Consider the following 20410-nt stretch of genomic DNA (forward strand, 5'->3'; position numbering starts at 1 on the left):
ATCCTTAAAAGGGAGAGGGTATGATTTGAACAAACTTGAATCTACACTAACTAAGAAATGCTTGCATATTTCTTTGACAACCTGTGGCTTTATTGCCCTTTACATCTGAACTTACATTGTGGCCCCGCCCTATCCCCAGTGGTCATGACTTGGACAAAATTGAAACTACACTACCTGAGAATGCTTCCATATGAATAGGACTAATCATGGCTTTGATATTTTTGAAAAGAAGATTTTTAAAGATTTTTTTCCTCATGTTTCTATGTAAAACTTGAATTCCATGTTGTGGCCCCGCCCTACCCCCAGGGGGTCATGATTTGAACAAACTTGAATGTCCAGTACCTGATGATGCTTCCGTAAAAATATGATCATTCATGCCTTTGCTATTCCAGAGAAGATTTTTGAAGAATTTTCCTATATATTTCTATGTAAAACTTTGATAGGCCATTGTACCCCCTGGGTCATGATTTGAACAAACCTGAATCTACACTACCTGAAGATGCTTTCATATAAATATGATCATTCATGCCTTTGCTAATTCCTGAGAAGATTTTTAACAAATTTTCCTATATATTTCTATGTAAAATTTTGATCGGGCTAAAAAAAAAAAACCTGTGTTTCCGGTAACCCGACCGACCCTAATTTTACGCGCCGACCCTAGCACTTTTTATTGCAAATCCGGATTACGTGCCGTAATTTGTTCTAAAACTACAGTCTTCAAAACGTGCGTAGTTAAAAAGGCACTTGTAACAGATGAATAAAAACGTCTTTTCAAACATTTTAAGATTATACATGTGTAGGTAATAGTTCTTTTCCCCTTAGATCGTTCCCTACTTTACCCTTTAATGACGACTTTTGACACTTAGCATCCAACCCTTAATGAGACTTTTGACCACATGTTGACACGTGTGTATATTTTCATTGTTGATTTGACTTGAAAATCAACAATATATAAATTATCAAAGCACAGGTGGCCACCTGCAGGTTAACAATAGATGATTGCATCATACTACAGTTGGAAATCACATGATTTACTTGTGTAAAAATAGAATCTCGGAAAGTCCCACCAAAATTCAAAATGGCGGACTGTTACTTACGATGTTTTTTGAGCATATAACTCAGTCAATACGCAATATTTTCTCATCCAGTAAAGCAATACATGAAATTCAAGCTGTCAACTACATATTCCTTGAAAGGTTTGATAATTATAATGATCTATACGTGTAATATACTTCAATATAAGGTACGAAAATTTTGTGAAGTTCGGGACCGCGCAGTGCCAATTTCGTTACCTGTTTCTCAGAAGTTCAGAAGATATCTTCCATTTTACGCATATTTATAAATGTAAAGATGTAGAAAATAATTATTTTAATAGAATTTGATCATTAAAATATTCAAAAACGTTTAGAAATCAAGTTATATCACACAAGTTTGAAAATTTGTTGGCGAGATTGACATTGTTGTATTACTACAATTATTGATTTCTGAGGAATCAAACTTATAAAATAGATAATAAATAATAATTTAATCATTAATTATAACATCACACATAAATTTCATAGTTTTTAAAGACAATTTTGGCATATTTGTTTAAAATATCTATTTTGCGATTTACACCTGCCTTCACCTGAATTATTTATTTATAGAAAATTACAATAAAAATTCTGTAAATAGATGAGAAAAATTAAATTTATGACGAATCCAATGATATATAATACATAGTATAAAAGAAATATTTTGACCCCTATTAGCATGATTAGTTCAGTTTTAAAATGCACTCCAATTCATTTAAAACGCTGTAAGGGGCAGCCACTAGGCAAACACTCCAGGGATATGGCTAGTGTGTCAAATTGTGGCCACACATGTATTGCATCACTTATTTTATATGTGCATCACTCAACTCCAAGTCCACCACATGTTGTCATTGGGTTTTAAGCTCAAGAAATGTCCACACTCATACAAAATTACTGCAATATATAACTTTCTTTGGCACTGGACTGTGGGAAATTTATTTGAAGATAGTCATAATTTTGAAGCTAACAACGGCGGTTTAACTCTGACATTATTGGCCGTGAAAGAAATGGATATTAACTATGTCTTTACATGTAATGATAATGAGGTCGAGGTAGAAGTAGGCCTGAAAAACAATCTTGAATTCTTTATTTTAATTTTTTTGTTAAATGTGACAAAATTTCATTATTAAATTGTGATTAAAATTCAAATGTCTTTTTCTGTAAATCAATTTCTTGCAATTGGTTCTGCTATCTACCTCTAGAAAACAAAATACTACTTGTTAATATTTAATATCATATACAATTTACCTAAAAACAGTCAAATATAATGTTCAGTTAAAATAAACATAGGTAATCAGAGATTACAGAGCTCACCTCAACGAATGTTGTCTTTAAGTAAGGCAAAGTCACACAATTAACCAACAAGAAGTATACATTCCAAAAATGAAAATATTTTTAAAAGCAATTTTGATCTGATACTTTGAAATAGACCTACATAAAAAATTTAAACTACTTCTTCTTCATGAAAATGTAATGAAAATCCAGCATCTGAAGCAAATTTGAGAGTTTTCATCTCTTGATGCAGCATTTATGCAAGTTTGGTTTATACAATGTTATATAAGCCTTATAGTTTTTGGTAATAGACCTGCAACCATAACTTTTACCTTGTCTATTATCTGAAAAATGTATGTCCAACTCAGCATCCGAAGCAAGTCCATTAGTGTGCATCCTTAGATGTATCATCCATGCAAGTTTGCTCATTATAGGGCTCATAGTTTATTGGAAATGAAACATGCATCAAAACTAACATTTTCACTCATCCACAAAAAGTAGGTCAGATTCAGCATCCGAAGCAAGCCTGGTAGTGTGCATCCTTAGATGTATCATCCATGCAAGTTTGGTCAACATAGGGCTTAAAGTTACTTGCAAATGAAACCTGCACCAAAAACATTATCCTGTTCGCTCAACTGGATAATGTAGGTCAGATTCAGCATCCGAAGCAAGCCCAGTAGTATGCATCCTTAGATGTATCATCCATGCAAGTTTGGTCAACATAGGGCTTATAGTTACTTGGAAATGAAACCTGCACCAAAAACATTAACCTGTTCACTCAACTGGAAAATGTAGGTCAGATTCAGCATCCGAAGCAAGCCCGGTAGTATGCATCCTTAGATGTATCATCCATGCAAGTTTGGTCAACATAGGGCTTATAGTTACTTGGAAACGAAACCTGTACCAAAAACTTTAACCTGTTCACTCAACTGGAAAATGTAGGTCAGATTCAGCATCCGAAGCAAGCCCGGTAGTATGCATCCTTAGATGTATCATCCATGCAAGTTTGGTCAACATAGGGCTTATAGTTACTTGGAAATGAAACCTACACCAAAAACTTTAACCTGTTCACTCAACCGGAAAATGTAGGTCAGATTCAGCATCCGAAGCAAGCCCGGTGGTATGCATCCTTAGATGTATCATCCATGCAAGTTTGGTCAACATAGGGCTTATAGTTACTTGGAAATGAAACCTGCACCAAAAACTTTAACCTGTTCACTCAACCGGAAAATGTAGGTCAGATTCAGCATCAGAAGCAAGCCTGGTAGTATGCATCCTTAGATGTATCATCCATGCAAGTTTGGTCAACATAGGGCTTATAGTTACTTGGAAATGAAGCCTGCACCAAAAACATTAACCTGTTCACTCAACTGGAAAATGTAGGTCAGATTCAGCATCCGAAGCAAGCCCGGTAGTATGCATCCTTAGATGTATCATCCATGCAAGTTTGGTCAACATAGGGCTTATAGTTACTTGGAAACGAAACCTGCACCAAAAACTTTAACCTGTTCACTCAACCGGAAAATCTAGGTCAGATTCAGCATCCGAAGCAAGCCCGGTAGTATGCATCCTTAGATGTATCATCCATGCAAGTTTCGTCAACATAGGGCTTATAGTTACTTGGAAATGAAACCCACACCAAAAACTTTAACCTGTTCACTCAACCGGAAAATGTAGGTCAGATTCAGCATCCGAAGCAAGCCCGGTAGTATGCATCCTTAGATGTATCATCCATGCAAGTTTGGTCAACATAGGGCTTATAGTTACTTGGAAATGAAACCCACACCAAAAACTTTAACCTGTTCACTCAACCGGAAAATGTAGGTCAGATTCAGCATCCGAAGCAAGCCCGGTAGTATGCATCCTTAGATGTATCATCCATGCAAGTTTGGTCAACATAGGGCTTATAGTTACTTGGAAATGAAACCCACACCAAAAACTGCACCAAAAATGTTAACCTGCTCCAAAAACATTAACCTGGTAATTCCTTTGCTGAAATTGCAGCATCTGAAACTTTGACTGGTACAATAAAACACATTTGAAGCATCTTCCATGCATGTCTCATCAGTATAGGACACAGAAGTAATTAAAAAGAAAACTGCTCCAAAAAACTTAACCTTAACCTGGGACGCCGACGCCGAGGGTATCACATAAGCTCCCCCCAACTTCGTTGAGGTGAGCTAAAAAGTAAAAGTAAAAAAAAAGTAATTGCCTACCTACCTACCCTAATTTTGAGGGACATGTTACCGGAAACACACATATTTTTTTTTTTGGCCTCGGCCATTGTGGCCCTGATCTACCCCAGGGGGTCATGATTTGAACAAACTTGAATCTACACTACCTGAGGATGCTTCCCTATAAGTTTCAGCTTTCCTGGCACAGTGGTTCTTGAGAAGAAGATTTTTAAAGAATTTTCTTATATTTTTCTATGTAAAACTTTGATCGACCATTGTGGCCCCGCCCTATCCCTGGGGGTCATGATTTGAACAAACTTGAGTCTACACTACCTGAGGACGCTTCCATATAAGTATGATGAATTATGGCTTTGCTATTCTTGAGAAGAAGATTTTTTAAAGAATTTTCCTATATATTACTATGGTCTCCTTTGGTCGGCCATTTTGGCCCCGCCCTACCCCGGGGGTCATGATTTGAACAAAATTAAATCTACACTACCTGAGGATGCTTCCATATAAATATGATGAATTATGGCTTTGAAGATTTTTAAAGAATTTTCCTATATATTTCTATGTAAAACTTTGGTCGGCCATTGTGGCCCTGTCCTACCCCCGGGGGTCATGATTTACACAAAATTGAATCTACACTACCTGAGGATGCTTCCATATAAATATGATGAATTAAGGCTTTGCTATTCTTAAGAAGAAGATTTTTAAAGAATTTTCCTATATATTTCTATGTAAAACTTTGGTCGGCCATTGTGGCCCCGCCCTACCCCCGAGGGTCATGATTTGAACAAACTTGAGTCTACAATACCTGAGGATGTTTCTCCATAAGTTTCATCTTTCCTGGTGCAGTGGTTCTTGAGAAGAAGATATTTAAAACATACCACCAAATTTTCATTTATTCCCAATTATCTCCCCTTGAATGAGGGAGAGGCCCTTCATTTGAACAAAATTGAATCCCCTTCACCCAAGGATGCTTTGTGGCAAGTTTGGTTGAAATTGGCCCAGCGGTTCTTGAGAAGAAGTCGAAAATGTGAAAAGTTTACAGACAGATGGACAGACAGACGGACGCCGGACAAAATGTGATCAGAAAAGCTCACTTGAGCCTTCGGCTCAGGTGAGCTAAAAACACAAAAACACAAGTTTTACCAAAATTTTAGAGTTATCTCTGTTTTCCCAAATAAGTATTGTTTTATGAAAATCCATATAATTATCTATAAAAAATATCAAAAATTCATCGAATATGTTAACATTTGAAAATAGACTTGGAGGTAGGCTGGAGAACAATGCTATCATTTGCAGTTCTTTTCTATAAATCATACATGTATTGCTTTATACATTGTTATTAATATGCACAGTTATGAATACTGATAAAGAAGCCACCTTAAGGATATCCGCTCCTAAGCCAGGAAGGATAACTCTTGAGTCTTATTATATAATTTTACTCAAAAAGTCGCAAAATGAAGCTCAACTCTTTACCCCTTAATGCCACAATTTGACGCACTGGCCATATCTTCAGAGTGTTTGCCTGGCTGCCCCTTAGACCGTTTTAGATGAATTGGAGTGCAGTTTAAAACTGAACTAATAGGGGTCAAAATATTTAATTGATGTTATGTATTATATATCATTGGATTTGTAATAAATTAAAATTTTCAAATCTATCAGCATAATATTGATTGAAATTTTCTGTAAATAACTAATTCAGGTGAAAGCAGGTGTAAATCCCAAATTGGATATTTTCAACAAGTAAAACGGCTTTTATAAGCCAAAATCATCTGTATAAGTAATAAAAATTATGTGTGATAATATAATTGATGGTTTAATTATAATTTATCATCAAAGGATGTATTCACTATGACAAAAGAATTGACCTATAGGAGAGAACAATTTCCCGGAAAAGGTGACATTTAAATATTAATCTTTATTTGTTGTTTTCTACCGTATATATGTCTACATTTTTCAAATTTGTATTTTATACCTAGAATTCATAATTAACAAAAAGTATGTTTACAGTAATAACATATTTTTTTTAAATAACATGATTTTTTTATTGGTAAGGAATCGATAAACTTACCAAGATTGTCAATTAAAGTTCATTTTCCCAAAATATTTGATGGTATTATTTCTGGGCTTATGCTGCCTTGGAAGGACTTGTGTAGACCCTTTATCAGTGGGTCCTTTGGACCCACAGAAAATAATTCCGAATTTCGAACACTGTATATATTCCTTAGAATTTAATCACATTGACCAACTTTTTCAAGGCCAACTTCTTTCAGTACCAATTTTTTGGCATTCAGTACTACATTTCCTTGATATCATTAGCTTCTAGTAAAAAGTGGGGGGGGGGGGGGGGGGCAACCAGCCTTTCAATAGACATTTCCAATAGTAAAAGTATTGTTGGGAAAAAAAGTGGTCAATGTTTCCTCCTCATCAAACTTTCCACGTTTACAGTATTTTTTCTACACGCAAGATACTGAACACAGTATTATTGTAATTATTTAATTTTATTATAAACATTTCATGACATTCATGATTTTTTAATTTTAGATCGAACAAGTAGTTCTTATGCTATCGATTACACTTTATTCAATGACTGTATTGAACATAAACCATGATTATGCTCTCGTCTCTTACCAGTTTTTTGCATTGATAATAAGCCGCAATTTGAAAATAAGCCGGTTTTGAAAATAAGCCCCCATTTTCTTACCAAAACTTAGAATAAGCCACGGCTTATTTTCAAGATTTTAGGGTATCAATTATTACATTTGGAGATAACAAACTCAGAAAATCAATGAAAGGGTTACTCCTACCTCTACTCACTGAAATAAAGATTTATGAAAAACATTTTGTTATATGTATTCAGCCAATGCCATTAATCGGAACGGAAATCAACAAGCTTTTTGTAGAGAAAAAAACCAAGCCTGGTCCTATAGGTCAGATCCCTATTTAAATGAAGTGATCCTTTATAAGTTTAATTTCTCAGAAATCAATAAATTGAAGTGCTACTTCAATGTCAATCTCGCCAACAAATTTTCAGACTTGGGTGATAAAACTTGATTTCTGAACGTTTTTGTTTACTTGAATGATCAAATTCTATTAAAATACATGTAATCATTTTCTACACCTTCTTATTTATAAATATGTGTAAAATGGAAGGTATCTTCTGAATTTCTGAGAAACAGGTAACGAAATCTGCACTGTGCGGTCCCGGACTTCACAAAATTTTCGTATCTTATTTCAAAGTTAATTATACAAATAGATCATTATTATTTTCAAAACTTTCGAAAAATAGGGAGTTCATAGATTGAATTTCATGTAATGCTTTACTGGATGAGAAAATAATGAGTATTTACTGAGTTACATGCTCTAAAAACATCGTATGTAACAGTCCGCCATTTTGAATTTTGGTGGGACTTTCCAAGATCCTTTTGTTTGTTTACACAGGTAAATCACGTGATTTCTAACTGTAGTATGAAGCAATCATCTATTGTTAAGCTGCAGGTGGCCATAGGTGGCCACCTGTGCTCTAATAATTTGTGAATAAGCGGTAATTTCAAGTCAAATCAACAATGAAATACATGTGCACCAAAAGTCGTCATTAAGGGTTGGGGGCTAGGCATCAAAAGTCGTCATTAAGGGGTAAAGGAGGGAATGGACTAAGGGGAAAAGAGTTAAAACTGAAATCTTTTCATTCAACAGTCAGTCTTCTCATACCTTTCTTTTGAGAGTTTGGTTTCTTCTCATTTTCAAACATCTGAACTGATTCTCCTACAAACAGAATCTTGTTGGCCACCCTTACCGGGATGTAACAGGGTAGGAGCTCGGCTCTCAGGGCAAATCTATGAAGACTGGAACTTACTTCTGAGGTATTCAGAGACAGGATTTTCTGCAAATACATTCATAGATTACCACTCTAGAACTTCCATTAATGAACATGTATGACTCTAATAGCAACAAGCTGAAATATGATTTATCCAAAGGTATTTGCCCTCAATGTATTACCTTATACATGTATCAAACTTTTTTTTCAAAATTAGGCAGCTGCATAGATGCTATATAATGACATTTCTTCAAAATTACTAGTATTTTGAAAAGTCAATTAAATGATTTAATAAATCATAATTTTTTTTCTTTTAAAATATTTTTTTTATTTGTTAAGAGTAATTTCCCATGTTCTAGTCCAAACCAAATAAAACTTTGCAATTAACTAAAGTAAAAAAAAAAATAAACCCTCATAATTATAAAACTCACAACTTGTCTTTATTTTTATCAGTGATCAATGCCTAGTTTTCCACCTAAAGTTTGCATTCAGAACACTACTAAGGTGGGACCTACCTGTAGTTGCCTCCCATTCAGAACACTGCTAGGGTGGGACCTACCTGTAGTTGCCTCCCATTCAGAACACTGCTAGGGTGGGACCTACCTGTTGCCTCCCATTCAGTTGCCTCCCATTTAGAACACTACTAGGGTGGGACCTACCTGTAGTTGCCTCCCATTTAGAACACTACTAAGGTGGGACCTACCTGTAGTTGCCTCCCATTCAGAACACTACTAGGGTGGGACCTACCTGTGGTTGCCTCCCATTCAGAACACTACTAGGGTGGGACCTACCTGTAGTTGCCTCCCATTCAGAACACTACTAGGGTGGGACCTACCTGTAGTTGCCTCCCATTCAGAACACTACTAAGGTGGGACCTACCTGTAGTTGCCTCCCATTCAGAACACTACTAGGGTGGGACCTACCTGTAGTTGCCTCCAATTCAGAACACTACTAGGGTGGGACCTACCTGTAGTTGCCTCCCATTCAGAACACTGCTAGGGTGGGACCTACCTGTAGTTGCCTCCCATTCAGAACACTACTAAGGTGGGACCTACCTGCCTCCCATTCAGTAAGGTGGGCCTCCCATTCAGAACACTACTAGGGTGGGTCCTACCTGTAGTTGCCTCCCATTCAGAACACTGCTAGGGTGGGACCTACCTGTAGTTGCCTCCCATTCAGAACACTACTAGGGTGGGACCTACCTGTAGTTGCCTCCCATTCAGAACACTACTAGGGTGGGACCTACCTGTAGTTGCCTCCAATTCAGAACACTACTAAGGTGGGACCTACCTGTAGTTGCCTCCCATTCAGAACACTACTAGGGTGGGACCTACCTGTAGTTGCCTCCCATTCAGAACACTGCTAGGGTGGGACCTACCTGTAGTTGCCTCCCATTCAGAACACTACTAGGGTGGGAGACCTACCTGTAGTTGCCTCCAATTCAGAACACTACTAAGGTGGGACCTACCTGTAGTTGCCTCCCATTCAGAACACTACTAGGGTGGGACCTACCTGTAGTTGCCTCCAATTCAGAACACTACTAAGGTGGGACCTACCTGTAGTTGCCCCCCATTCAGAACACTGCTAGGGTGGGACCTACCTGTAGTTGCCTCCCAGTCACCCCCATGATTGGCAGTTCATCACTCTCCTCCTCCTCCTGTGTGACTACACTACTGACACCCTCCCAGTCCTCCGTGTTCAGCTGTACAAAGAATTCCTGGTAGGGATCATTCAGGCAGCCATACAGAAGCCAGGAACACAGCTGTTTGTAAAGCAGTCCATGAGACACATATAAAATCCTGTAAAAATATGTCATTTTCAGAAGAAAAAAAAATCCACTTGTCAGAGGTCTGAATAAGTACCGGTATGCAAAATGAGGCAAGGGAATTAACACTGTTTAATATACAACCTTAAAGTTTATTTATTTTTAATTACCCAGTATCCTTTTTTGCATAAAGATAAACTAGAACTGTCCAATAGGGACAAATACCCCCACTGGGTTTTTCAGAGTAGGTGCAAATTCACAAATATTTATGGATCTATTAAGAGGTGTTCACTAAGGGTGAAACGTTTACTGAATTTTGTAAACGTTTAAATGGATAGCAGTAAACGAAACGGTATCGTTTAAACGGGAAATATTCTATGTTGGATTTTTATGGCTACTCATTCATGAAACTCGAATTTAATAATCAATTCTTTCACTTTAATATAAGTATGAGCTGTTATTACAAATTTATTGTTGGTCATTGTGATTTAACCGTAAGAATTTGAGGCGCATTAAATTCATTCACTTACGACCTCGTCACCCAACTGCTTGGTTTATTTGGTTACCGGACGTAGAAAAAATAATTGTAAAGATGGATCTTTTAATCTCGAAAAAAGTAAAACAGGACCTGCTGAATGTATTGAAACTTTTCAAAGACTTGTGAAAAATGTATTATATTTATTTAATCAAAATATATCAAGTTTTATATTTCAAGTGTCGTAAAACATCGCTAGTATTAGCAACTCGGAAATCGGAATTAATTATGTTAGCCCGTATCGAGTTTTAGATATTTTCATTCAATATGTTTCCGGTTTAGATTGTTGCTTATCAAATGGCCAAAGACGGTGTTTCTTTTGTAAATTATGAAATAAAACAATTTTTTTTGTGTTAAACTTTATTTCTGATAGACATTGATAATGACCTTCGTGTAAACGTTTACTCAAACTGTAAACGTTTAGAGCATATAATCGAAACGTCGCCGTTTACACGTGTAATCGTTTCGCCCTTAGTGTTCACTATTTTCTTAGAAACAATTTGAGTGCTCATTATATATATATTTTTAATTCATGAAACTGAGGTGCAACCAAATAAAACATCAATACTAATACATTGTAACAGATTTTTTATTTCATTGAAAAAATAAATTGCAACTATTTGTCATGATACTCTGCAAATTGATTATTGAAAAAACATTATACAGAATCAAATTAATCTATATAAAATTATATCAAATTCATTTTAAAAATAATAAAGTGCACCACCTCAGCATGATACTCCCATCATATATTGTTCATTCAATTATTATAAACAGTAATAGAGTGCAAGAAAATCATGTCAACCTTTACAGGGATTTGCGTAATTTTTCCATTCCTTATAATAATTGTTTAAACATCTCCTGTGGTGCAAGCTTTAATTATAACAAATAATCATCAACTGGTTGCATTATAGCTTGACAAATGCCCCTCCTCCACAAACATACATATATGCATATGTCTTTCATGTGGGACATGATGATAGGAAATTGGTCACTTGATATTTTCAAAAAAAAAATAAATAAATAAATAAATATCAATTTAACTAATATGTCTTAAAAACTTGATCTATACCAAATTGATTTTAGAAATAGGAGACTGGATATCATATGACAAATGCTATTTAAACTGACCAGCAGTTCTTCTGTCTAATTCCCAAAGGACACAGATAAGAGCTCCTTAATCAGAGATATGCTCTAACAGGAATGATTGAGACAGCTTATGCTTCCCTACATAAAACTCATTAATTAATCTTTGACGGGATGCATGCCCACTAATTGCTATCAAGGGATGAATGGATCTTAACCTTCTCCTTTGTAGTGCAAACAAAATGCATTATTGCATGTGTCATTCTGAAATTAAATCTGAAAACAAAGATTTTGTATTATTTATACTGAAAAAAAATTGTGCAATCTTGATGCATCATTTTGAATAAGGTTCCTGCATGATTCTTAAGAACTGTAGGGACTATCTACCAAAATTTGTTTTTTTTAAATACTTGATTTATTTGGATTTTATATCATACTAAAAGTTTCAATCTGAAAATAATGTGGAGAATGCGCATGCTGATTCTAATCCCCCCACCCCACCCCCACATACACACAATATAATTAGTTTTAATTATATTATACAATATCAATTTAGCTTTTTACACAATTTCAAATTAGTTTATTATACAATATCAAATTAGATTGAAGTTGCTTTTTCTCAAATTCATTAAATAAGTTAGGCTAGTCACTAAAACTATTTAAGGCTGATTCCTTAGCCCAGTTCCCAAGAGACAGATAACAAGTTTTTGAACAGAAATGTTCTACAAGTAGCTCCTTACACTAAAATAATAAATTTCTCTCTGATTTGACATGCAATTTTCTGTTATCAAAATTCTCCTTGACCAGTGCTTCATAATTATACCCTTGGGAGAGGTAGATTTTCTCTTATGAAATAACATTTGTTATGGATTGCTGTAAAGTATATAATGAAAAAAAAATATTTTCTTAATTTAACATGTTTTAAATAGGGATACTGCAACAGTTACATTTTTTGGGATTGTTTAATTCAATGGTAAAAGACAGTTATTTTTTTAAATTTCACTTTAATTAAAGGTCACAGTGACCTTGAAATAGGTCATGACACACCCTCTACCCAAGATGCATAAATTGGCCAAGTTTGATGATTGTAAGTCTAATAGTTTTCTAGTTATGAGCCAAACAAAACAACAAAATAAAAAAGAAAAAATGCTTGTAAAATGCAGAAAAATCATCCAATCGTGATGAAAATACCAGGTGCACACCTTCATATGGTGAATAATAAGTGTACAAATTTTCAGACAAATCCATCCAATAGTTTCTGAGAAACGGTCCAGACAAAATCTTGTCTACAGACAGCCGGACAGACGGACATGGTGATTCCAATATACCCCCCTAAACTTCGTTTGCGGGGGTATAAATACAATGAATACTTGTGGATTGGATACACATGATTGGAACAGAGTTGTTTTTAATCTAGAAATGTTCTTAATCTAGAAGTTTTCTTACCTATTTAAAGCATTTCGGACAATAGGAAGACCACAAACAGCATTTTTATGAAGAATATCCAGAATGTAACAGCCATGTGCCTTACAAACAAAACAAATTATTGACTCAATGGATGTCTGTTAGCACTGATGGTACTGTTTTTTTTAAATGAAATAATTCCTTAAAGCATATAATTTAGTAAAATGAAACTATTTTTCAATCGAATAAGAAAATTTCAATTCATAACTACATAATCTGAAGAAACTGTCTATGATCCTTTAATCCTTTCTGTGTACCTTGTGACTTGTGATTTGTTCCAGAACTGATGCCAGAGCAGGGAACAAAATGTGGTACTACAAAATATTCAGAAATATTTCTTATTAAGTTTATTACACATGCAATAATGTTAAACATGCTTATTAACAAAATCAAAAGTTGGTGAAGCAGAAACCAATCCAGCCAAAATTTTTTTTTTAAAAATCAGCTCATTTCTTCTTTACGACTTTAGTCCAAATAAAATTGAAGTTACAGTTCTCAGGTCATATAGATCAAAAAAAAAAAAAGAAAAAAGAAAAAAGTTTGATTAAGTTAAAAAGCTCAGTTAAACATAAATTGTGACAGAAGAATGGAGGGATGGAAGGTGGGCAAAACAAACACTAAATACACTGGCCATATTTATGGCAGGGAAAAAAATATTTATAATTACAGGTATACGAGGGCTGTTCAATAAATAATGTCTCCGGTGTGCAGAAAGAAGCAAAAGACGCTTTTTAATGATTTAGTCTTCATGATTTTACTAATTAATCTCTTGTAAGTAAAATACATGTCCGTAACATTTTTTATCCAATTTCTGATTGTTTTTTAGAAATCATTTTTGGGTATGACCCTTAGTATACTGGAAAATGGCAGATCCAATCATTTTCCGGACTTGTTTCTTCCCTCTGAAAGGTGTTTTTTTCAAGTTTGGAAATAGAAACAAGACAAAAGGTCAAAGATCTGGCGAATATTGCTAATGTGAAAAAGCATTAACTTTCTGTTTATTCTGAAAACTCCTTTACTCTTCAGGGCATGCGGGTTTGGACACTGTCTTGAAGAAATTCAATGTTGTGGATTCCTGATTCTGGGTCCTTCCTCTATTAAACCTCTCGATTTTTTTTGCAAAAAATTGCTTTTTAGACTCCTCCAGAACTTAAACTGTCTCTCCGAATACGAATTTGGACAACAATACCACTAATTTTTAAGAAAATTACATATTAATCTGTCTTTGTGCTCTTGAATACCTGTGCTCTTGTCAGACATTCGAAGGTTTTATCAAGTACATCTTATGGTAAATTTTGTTTTGAGGGTTTTAATCAATAGATTCATGTTCCAATATCTGTTTGAAAATAAAACAAACGTGGATAACTTAAATTACTGATATTTTAAAATAATTGTTCAGAATTTCGCATACGCTGTCGTTTTCACTCATTTTTCAAAATATAGGGTGACCTTTGAGTACCAAGCTTTTTTACCGTCAAACGTTTCTTAAAAACTGTGTAAACTACTCCCGATATGATGTTTATCAAATTTGCTATGTGTCTTAAAGTCAATCATACATCATCAAATATTATTTGTTGAAATTTGGCAACCAGTACATAAGTTGTTATAATTTTTGTTGGCCAGGAGGGTACCCATTTTTGATCCCCATTATATAATTTTTCATCATTGAAATCCACCTGCTCTTTTGTCTATAAAACAGGCATTGTTTGCTGTAAATGTCATATATTTCAGTGAATATTTCTTTGGGATTTTTAACAAGTTTTACGGCAGCTATAATGAAGCTTTTATTTTCACTCTATTTTACTGATTCTTTACTATTCATTTATAATGCAGTGTCTCGAAAAGCCCTTGTTTCCCAGCTTCTCACGATGAAACTATGTGATGAAAAGTGGTCACATAAACTGTTATAAATTCATGAAAGATTCAATTATGAGAGAAAGTCAAGTTTAATGTCATGTGATATTTGTAATATGTGTTATATAGTTCAGGACATTATTTATTGAACAGCCCTCGTATTCTTCTTTCATGTAAATAAGTTGAATCTGCTTCATTGAGAAACATTTTATAAATATTTAACTAAATACAAACATGATTCTGAAGTCAAATGAAAAAAGCAGATTTACAGACGACCCCAAATAGGTCAAAACCCTGCATTCTGAGCACTTCCATGCACTTAGTTTTCACTCGGAATTTTTTTTCATTTCATGGAAAAAAAATTTACAAATGTTACTTATAACCAACATTTTACTGTAGTCTTTGACACTTCTGTTTATCATTTCACTTAACCTTCCATCATCAATTCATCAAATTTATCTGTGAAAATTATCGACTTTTCCAATAAATATTCCAACAAGTGGTTGAATAAAAATTTCCAACAACATCTTTAATTTTTTGATTCTGTAGACCTTATTCACCATTCTCTCATCCATTACCCCCAAATGATGCTTCTTGTAAAACTTCCAACAATTGGTTGAATTAATGTTTCTAAAATCCAAGAACAAATGAAATTGCACATGACATTTAATCAATAATGTAGGAATAAATAGAAGCAAAAAATCAAAAACGGTTTAATTGGAAAATATTGAGATATTTAAAAAGATGGAATACAGATTTTAGGGCAGTTTGAGCAAATCTGAATAGCGGATTTCCACTTTAAAGCGAAAAAAAACCCCATGCCTGTAAGTATTGTTATCCTCTGAAGGATGAAACCATTCCTCCAGCAGGATGGAACATAGCAACAGTCAACATTACTTGACAACAGATGGCATTTCCCCAACTTCAACCTTCATCTACATGCTCTTGTATACATCTTTCTATGTCTGAGTTGCTAAGAAGTCTTGTGATTTACCTCTTGTAGGAAACTGACAAGGTGTGTAACAGGGAGGTGCTCATCACTAAGGACGTCCATTTCCAGCTTTCGAAGAATTACACGGTAATTCTCTAAAACCCTGTCCAGTCCTCGACAAAAAGACTTTAAGTATAATCCATGAATGTCATCCGAGACATCTCCTATTGAAAGAGAAACACATCTTTGTATCTATGTAAACCATTAACTATAGAAATTGTTATAATAGTAAACATGTCTAAAAGGTTACCAGAATTCTTCAAACTAAGTGTTTCTCCATGCTTCTGTATGAAGTTGTTGAAATCTTTATAGTATGTTCCTAATTTGCACAGTCGATTAAGTAAATCTACTTCTGATGGACAGATGAATGGAAGGTCACTGGTTACCTAAAACAAGAACAGTACAATTATTTATAATAATTTTTTTAAGATACCTAAGACTTTTAAGCTTAAAACATTTTTTTTTTTGTACAGTCAAACCTTGTACTTAATAAAACTGACAAAAATGTCAAGATATATATACAATATAAAGAGAACCTGAGGCCCATGGGCTACAACTCTCACCTGAATCATCATGACACTGCATTTCTTCAAAAGATTTTAAAAAAAGATTTTTATCATTCTATAATTCATTTGTAAAATGTCAATTTTTAAAGTAAGTAACTTGAAAATCTAACAAATACACAATCTCTCAAACACTCCAGTCTATAGTATTTCAGTATACTGACATATATGCCATATTTTCCAACACTTTGCATGAGATTTGCCAAAAATTCCATCATTTTGTTTGTGTGTGTGCAAACTCTATATCTTGTCTTATATAGTCTCAATTTTCCGAGGTGACATAAGTCAGCCTCGATAGCTGCTCTATAGCTTCAATGGCGGAACCCTGTGATCACTACCATTTGCATTTTCTTATTGATCTTCACTCTTTGGGACAATTCAGTACTCTTGTTAAAATATGATACCTTAGAAGGCAAGGATCAAATCAGGGATAGGTTATTAATATATAAACAACAGCACTTGCAAGATTGAATGGAAATATCAAAACGTTAATTTTTATCAGTTCTCTAAGAAATATAGTCCTCTGATTATACATGTATTGAAATCAGAATTTCAGTCACAAAACAAGATCTACAATGTATTTAATGCGATTTCCAAGCAATTTGTTGCATTTTTATGGATTTACAAATACTAAATACAAGTTCCTGAGTGGAAATGAGATATGAAGAATCCCTACGCTCCGAACTATTTTAGCGAGGGTAAAATGTAACAACTGGCTACAGGAGGGATCGTGACTTACATGTATGTGTATTAAATGTCAATCACAGGCAAGGGAGAGAACAGAACAGTGTATACTAAAACAAAACAGTAAGAAGCGTTCTGCATGAAATGAAACATGCAATTAAATGAATTTGGGGTTAACTTTGAGGCGTCTGAGGCGCAATAGTCCCTATTGAGCTCCAAAATTCACCGTAACTTAATACAAAAGCGAAGTAATTTTCACACTTCATGGTAAATTATCACAAAAGCGAAGTTATTTTCACCCCTCTGTTTTTGTAATTCCTTAAAAAATTTATTCAGAACGTAAAAATATTGTCACCTATTTTATAAATCTGTTTGGTGTTATCACTGTTGAAAAAGGTGAATAATACCGGGGAACTTGTACCTATTTCGCTGCATGCTAATGACCATTTCATCAAATGCTCGGTCGGAACTCCTCTAGAATTGAGGATTCCGCATATGAAAAATTACATTGTTACAAGTCATCTATCGATGTCATACCAAAGGTAGATCATTTTAATTTTTAAAATGATTAAATCATGCTGTAAATACAGACATACATGTATATTTTAGAGCTATTAATTTAGTTTGCATAATAATTTATACTTGTAATAAAGTTATTATTACGTGGTTTCTATTTTTCATAATTTAAAGAATTCATAAAAAGAGAAACAATTAGATCTATAAGGAATTTGAAAATGAACTTTGAAGATAATGTAACGAAGTCTATCAGTTGAAACTTTAGAATGATAATAACGAATAATTTGTTTTCAAGCTATAGACATTTATAAAAACGCTTTTTAACTGGAAAATATCAAATAATATATTTTTTAACTATACCTTACATGTATGCTAAGTATTTTGATTTGATAGTAATACAATGTATTTAAAACCTTAAAGCTAATAATATAGATTTTGAATTGATGGACAAATTCAATCGCTACAGTTAAATCACAAATCCCTTAATCTTCTATTTCGGAAGTCAAATTTTAAAATGCAGTATTTATACCTTTCTTTAAAATGTCAAAATAGGCCTGCTTTTGGCAAAAAAAAATTATTAAAGAGAGGCTAGGGTTTTTGATTGAATTCGATGCTAAGCTGCATCGATGATAAATGTTGTTTCCTGGCTCTGGTGCACTTTTGATCCTAATTTCACTTTTACCTAAGGAATTACTAGTATTTGTTGAAAAGTGAGACTGAGATCAAGAGTGAGCTCATCTATAAGTTTTATGGCCCCAGAGTCTGCATGCAACAATTTCAAAAATATTTGACACATTATTTTCTTTTTTATACATTCATATATGTATGGCAAAGATTCTTTTGTTAGCATTTCTATATTTGTATAACTAAGCATTGCCAAACTCCCTAAATCCGTCACTATATCCTAACTCCATCACTTTCCGGGAACTCTGTGCAGTTTGTAAATGAAAGCAATTGTAACGTACCGTAATTTATGCATGATGAAAATCTACAATAACATACAAAGCTACTATAACAAGTTCAAACTAGAACTGTCCAATTGGGACAAAATACCCCCCGCTGGATTTTTCAGAAGTAAGTTTTTGCATAATAAAGATATGTATCAAACACGAATTATAAAATTTTTCTTCCAGTGACCTTGAACTTCCCAAATGACCTTTGGTCAAGGTCATGACACACCCATAGGTCATGGGCAATCTTTGTGTGAAATGAAAACCTACCAAGTTTATCCTTAAGAAAGATATGGACCGGACACGAATTATTAAATTTTTCTACCAGTGACCTTGAACTTCTCCAAATGACCTTGGGTCAAGGTCATGACACACCCTTGGGTCATGGGCAATCTTTATGTGAAATGAAAACCTACCAAGTTTATCCATAAGAAAGATATAGACCGGACACGAATTATTAAATTTTTCTACCAGTGACCTTGAACTTCTCCAAATGACCTTGGGTCAAGGTCATGACACACCCTTGGGTCATGGGCAATCTTTGTATGAACTGAGAACCTACCAAGTTTATCCATAAGAAAGAAAGAGACCGGACACGAATCATGAAATTTTTCTTCCAGTGACCTTGAACTTCCCCAAATGACCTTGGGTCAAGGTCATGACACACCCTTGGGTCATGGGCAATCTTTGTATGAACTGAGAACCTACCAAGTTTATCCATAAAAGATATGTCAAACATGAATTTTGAAATTTTTCTCCCAGTGACCTTGAACTTCCCCAAATGACCTTGGGTCAAGGTCATGACACACCCTTGGGTCATGGGCAATCTTTGTGTGAAATGAGAACCTACCAAGTTTATCCATAAGAAAGATATGGACCGGACAGGAATTATGAAATTTTTCTTCCAGTGACCTTGAACTTCCCCAAATGACCTTTGGTCAAGGTCATGACACACCCTTAGGTTATGAGCAATCTTAGTGTGGAGTAGTAGATTCTAATGTCCCTCTGTAAGAAAGATATGGACCGGACACAATTGCACAGACAGACGGACAGACGGACAGACAGACAGACGGACAAGGTGATTCCTATATACCCCCCCAAACTTCGTTTGCGGGGGGTATAAAAAGCGTCGAAACAAATTTACACTAATTTTATTACACATGTAGGTATCATATTTTATGTGAAATCAGTAAGCATGTTTCCCCTATGTGCTATTCCATCGAAACTGCGTTAACATGGTCATTTTTACCTGTCAGTCATTTTTATGAAGGTCTATTACAACGGTTCAACATGACTACCATGTTGAATATGACTAAATTGTTTTAATTTTTTATAAACAATTGCAAGAATATACTACGCCTTATGTTAACGTAAGCGCGACATTTTTACATATAAAATACGTTGTAAAAACGTTATTTGTGTATATTGCTGATGCCTTTCTAAAAATGCAATTTAATACTATATGAAATCTTTAAAACAATTTTTCATGTTTAAAATTTAGGAAAAAAGTAAGAAAAGTTTAACTAGGGTGGAGGGGGGGTCTTTAATATGTTGGCATATTGTAGAGGACCCTGGTGAGAGAGTTAGGATACAGTGGACAAAATGACACTAGGGGGATACACCTTTTATTTAGAGGTTTTATATAAACCCAGTGTCT

General features: G+C 34.5%; 1 protein-coding gene across 2 annotated transcripts in view; it reads right to left on the reverse strand.

The window, feature by feature from the left end:
* The window catches only part of LOC134256517 (gamma-tubulin complex component 4-like), a 47323-nt gene that overhangs the window by 18363 nt on the left and 8550 nt on the right, over positions 1 to 20410 (reverse strand). For both annotated transcript variants that reach the window (XM_062739169.1, XM_062739168.1), the window contains exons 2-7: positions 16291 to 16426; positions 16044 to 16204; positions 13453 to 13509; positions 13178 to 13257; positions 9946 to 10144; positions 8240 to 8411 (exon numbers count right to left, since the gene is read on the reverse strand). In XM_062739169.1, coding sequence (XP_062595153.1) covers positions 8240 to 8411; positions 9946 to 10144; positions 13178 to 13257; positions 13453 to 13509; positions 16044 to 16204; positions 16291 to 16426 — 805 coding nt within the window. The remainder of the gene's footprint in view (positions 1 to 8239; positions 8412 to 9945; positions 10145 to 13177; positions 13258 to 13452; positions 13510 to 16043; positions 16205 to 16290; positions 16427 to 20410) is intronic.

The sequence above is a fragment of the Saccostrea cucullata genome, unplaced genomic scaffold (genome assembly GCF_032062105.1).
Source record: "Saccostrea cucullata isolate Sc308-1 unplaced genomic scaffold, CSIRO_AGI_Scuc_v1 ctg90, whole genome shotgun sequence".
NCBI classification, from domain to species: Eukaryota; Metazoa; Mollusca; class Bivalvia; order Ostreida; family Ostreidae; genus Saccostrea; species Saccostrea cuccullata.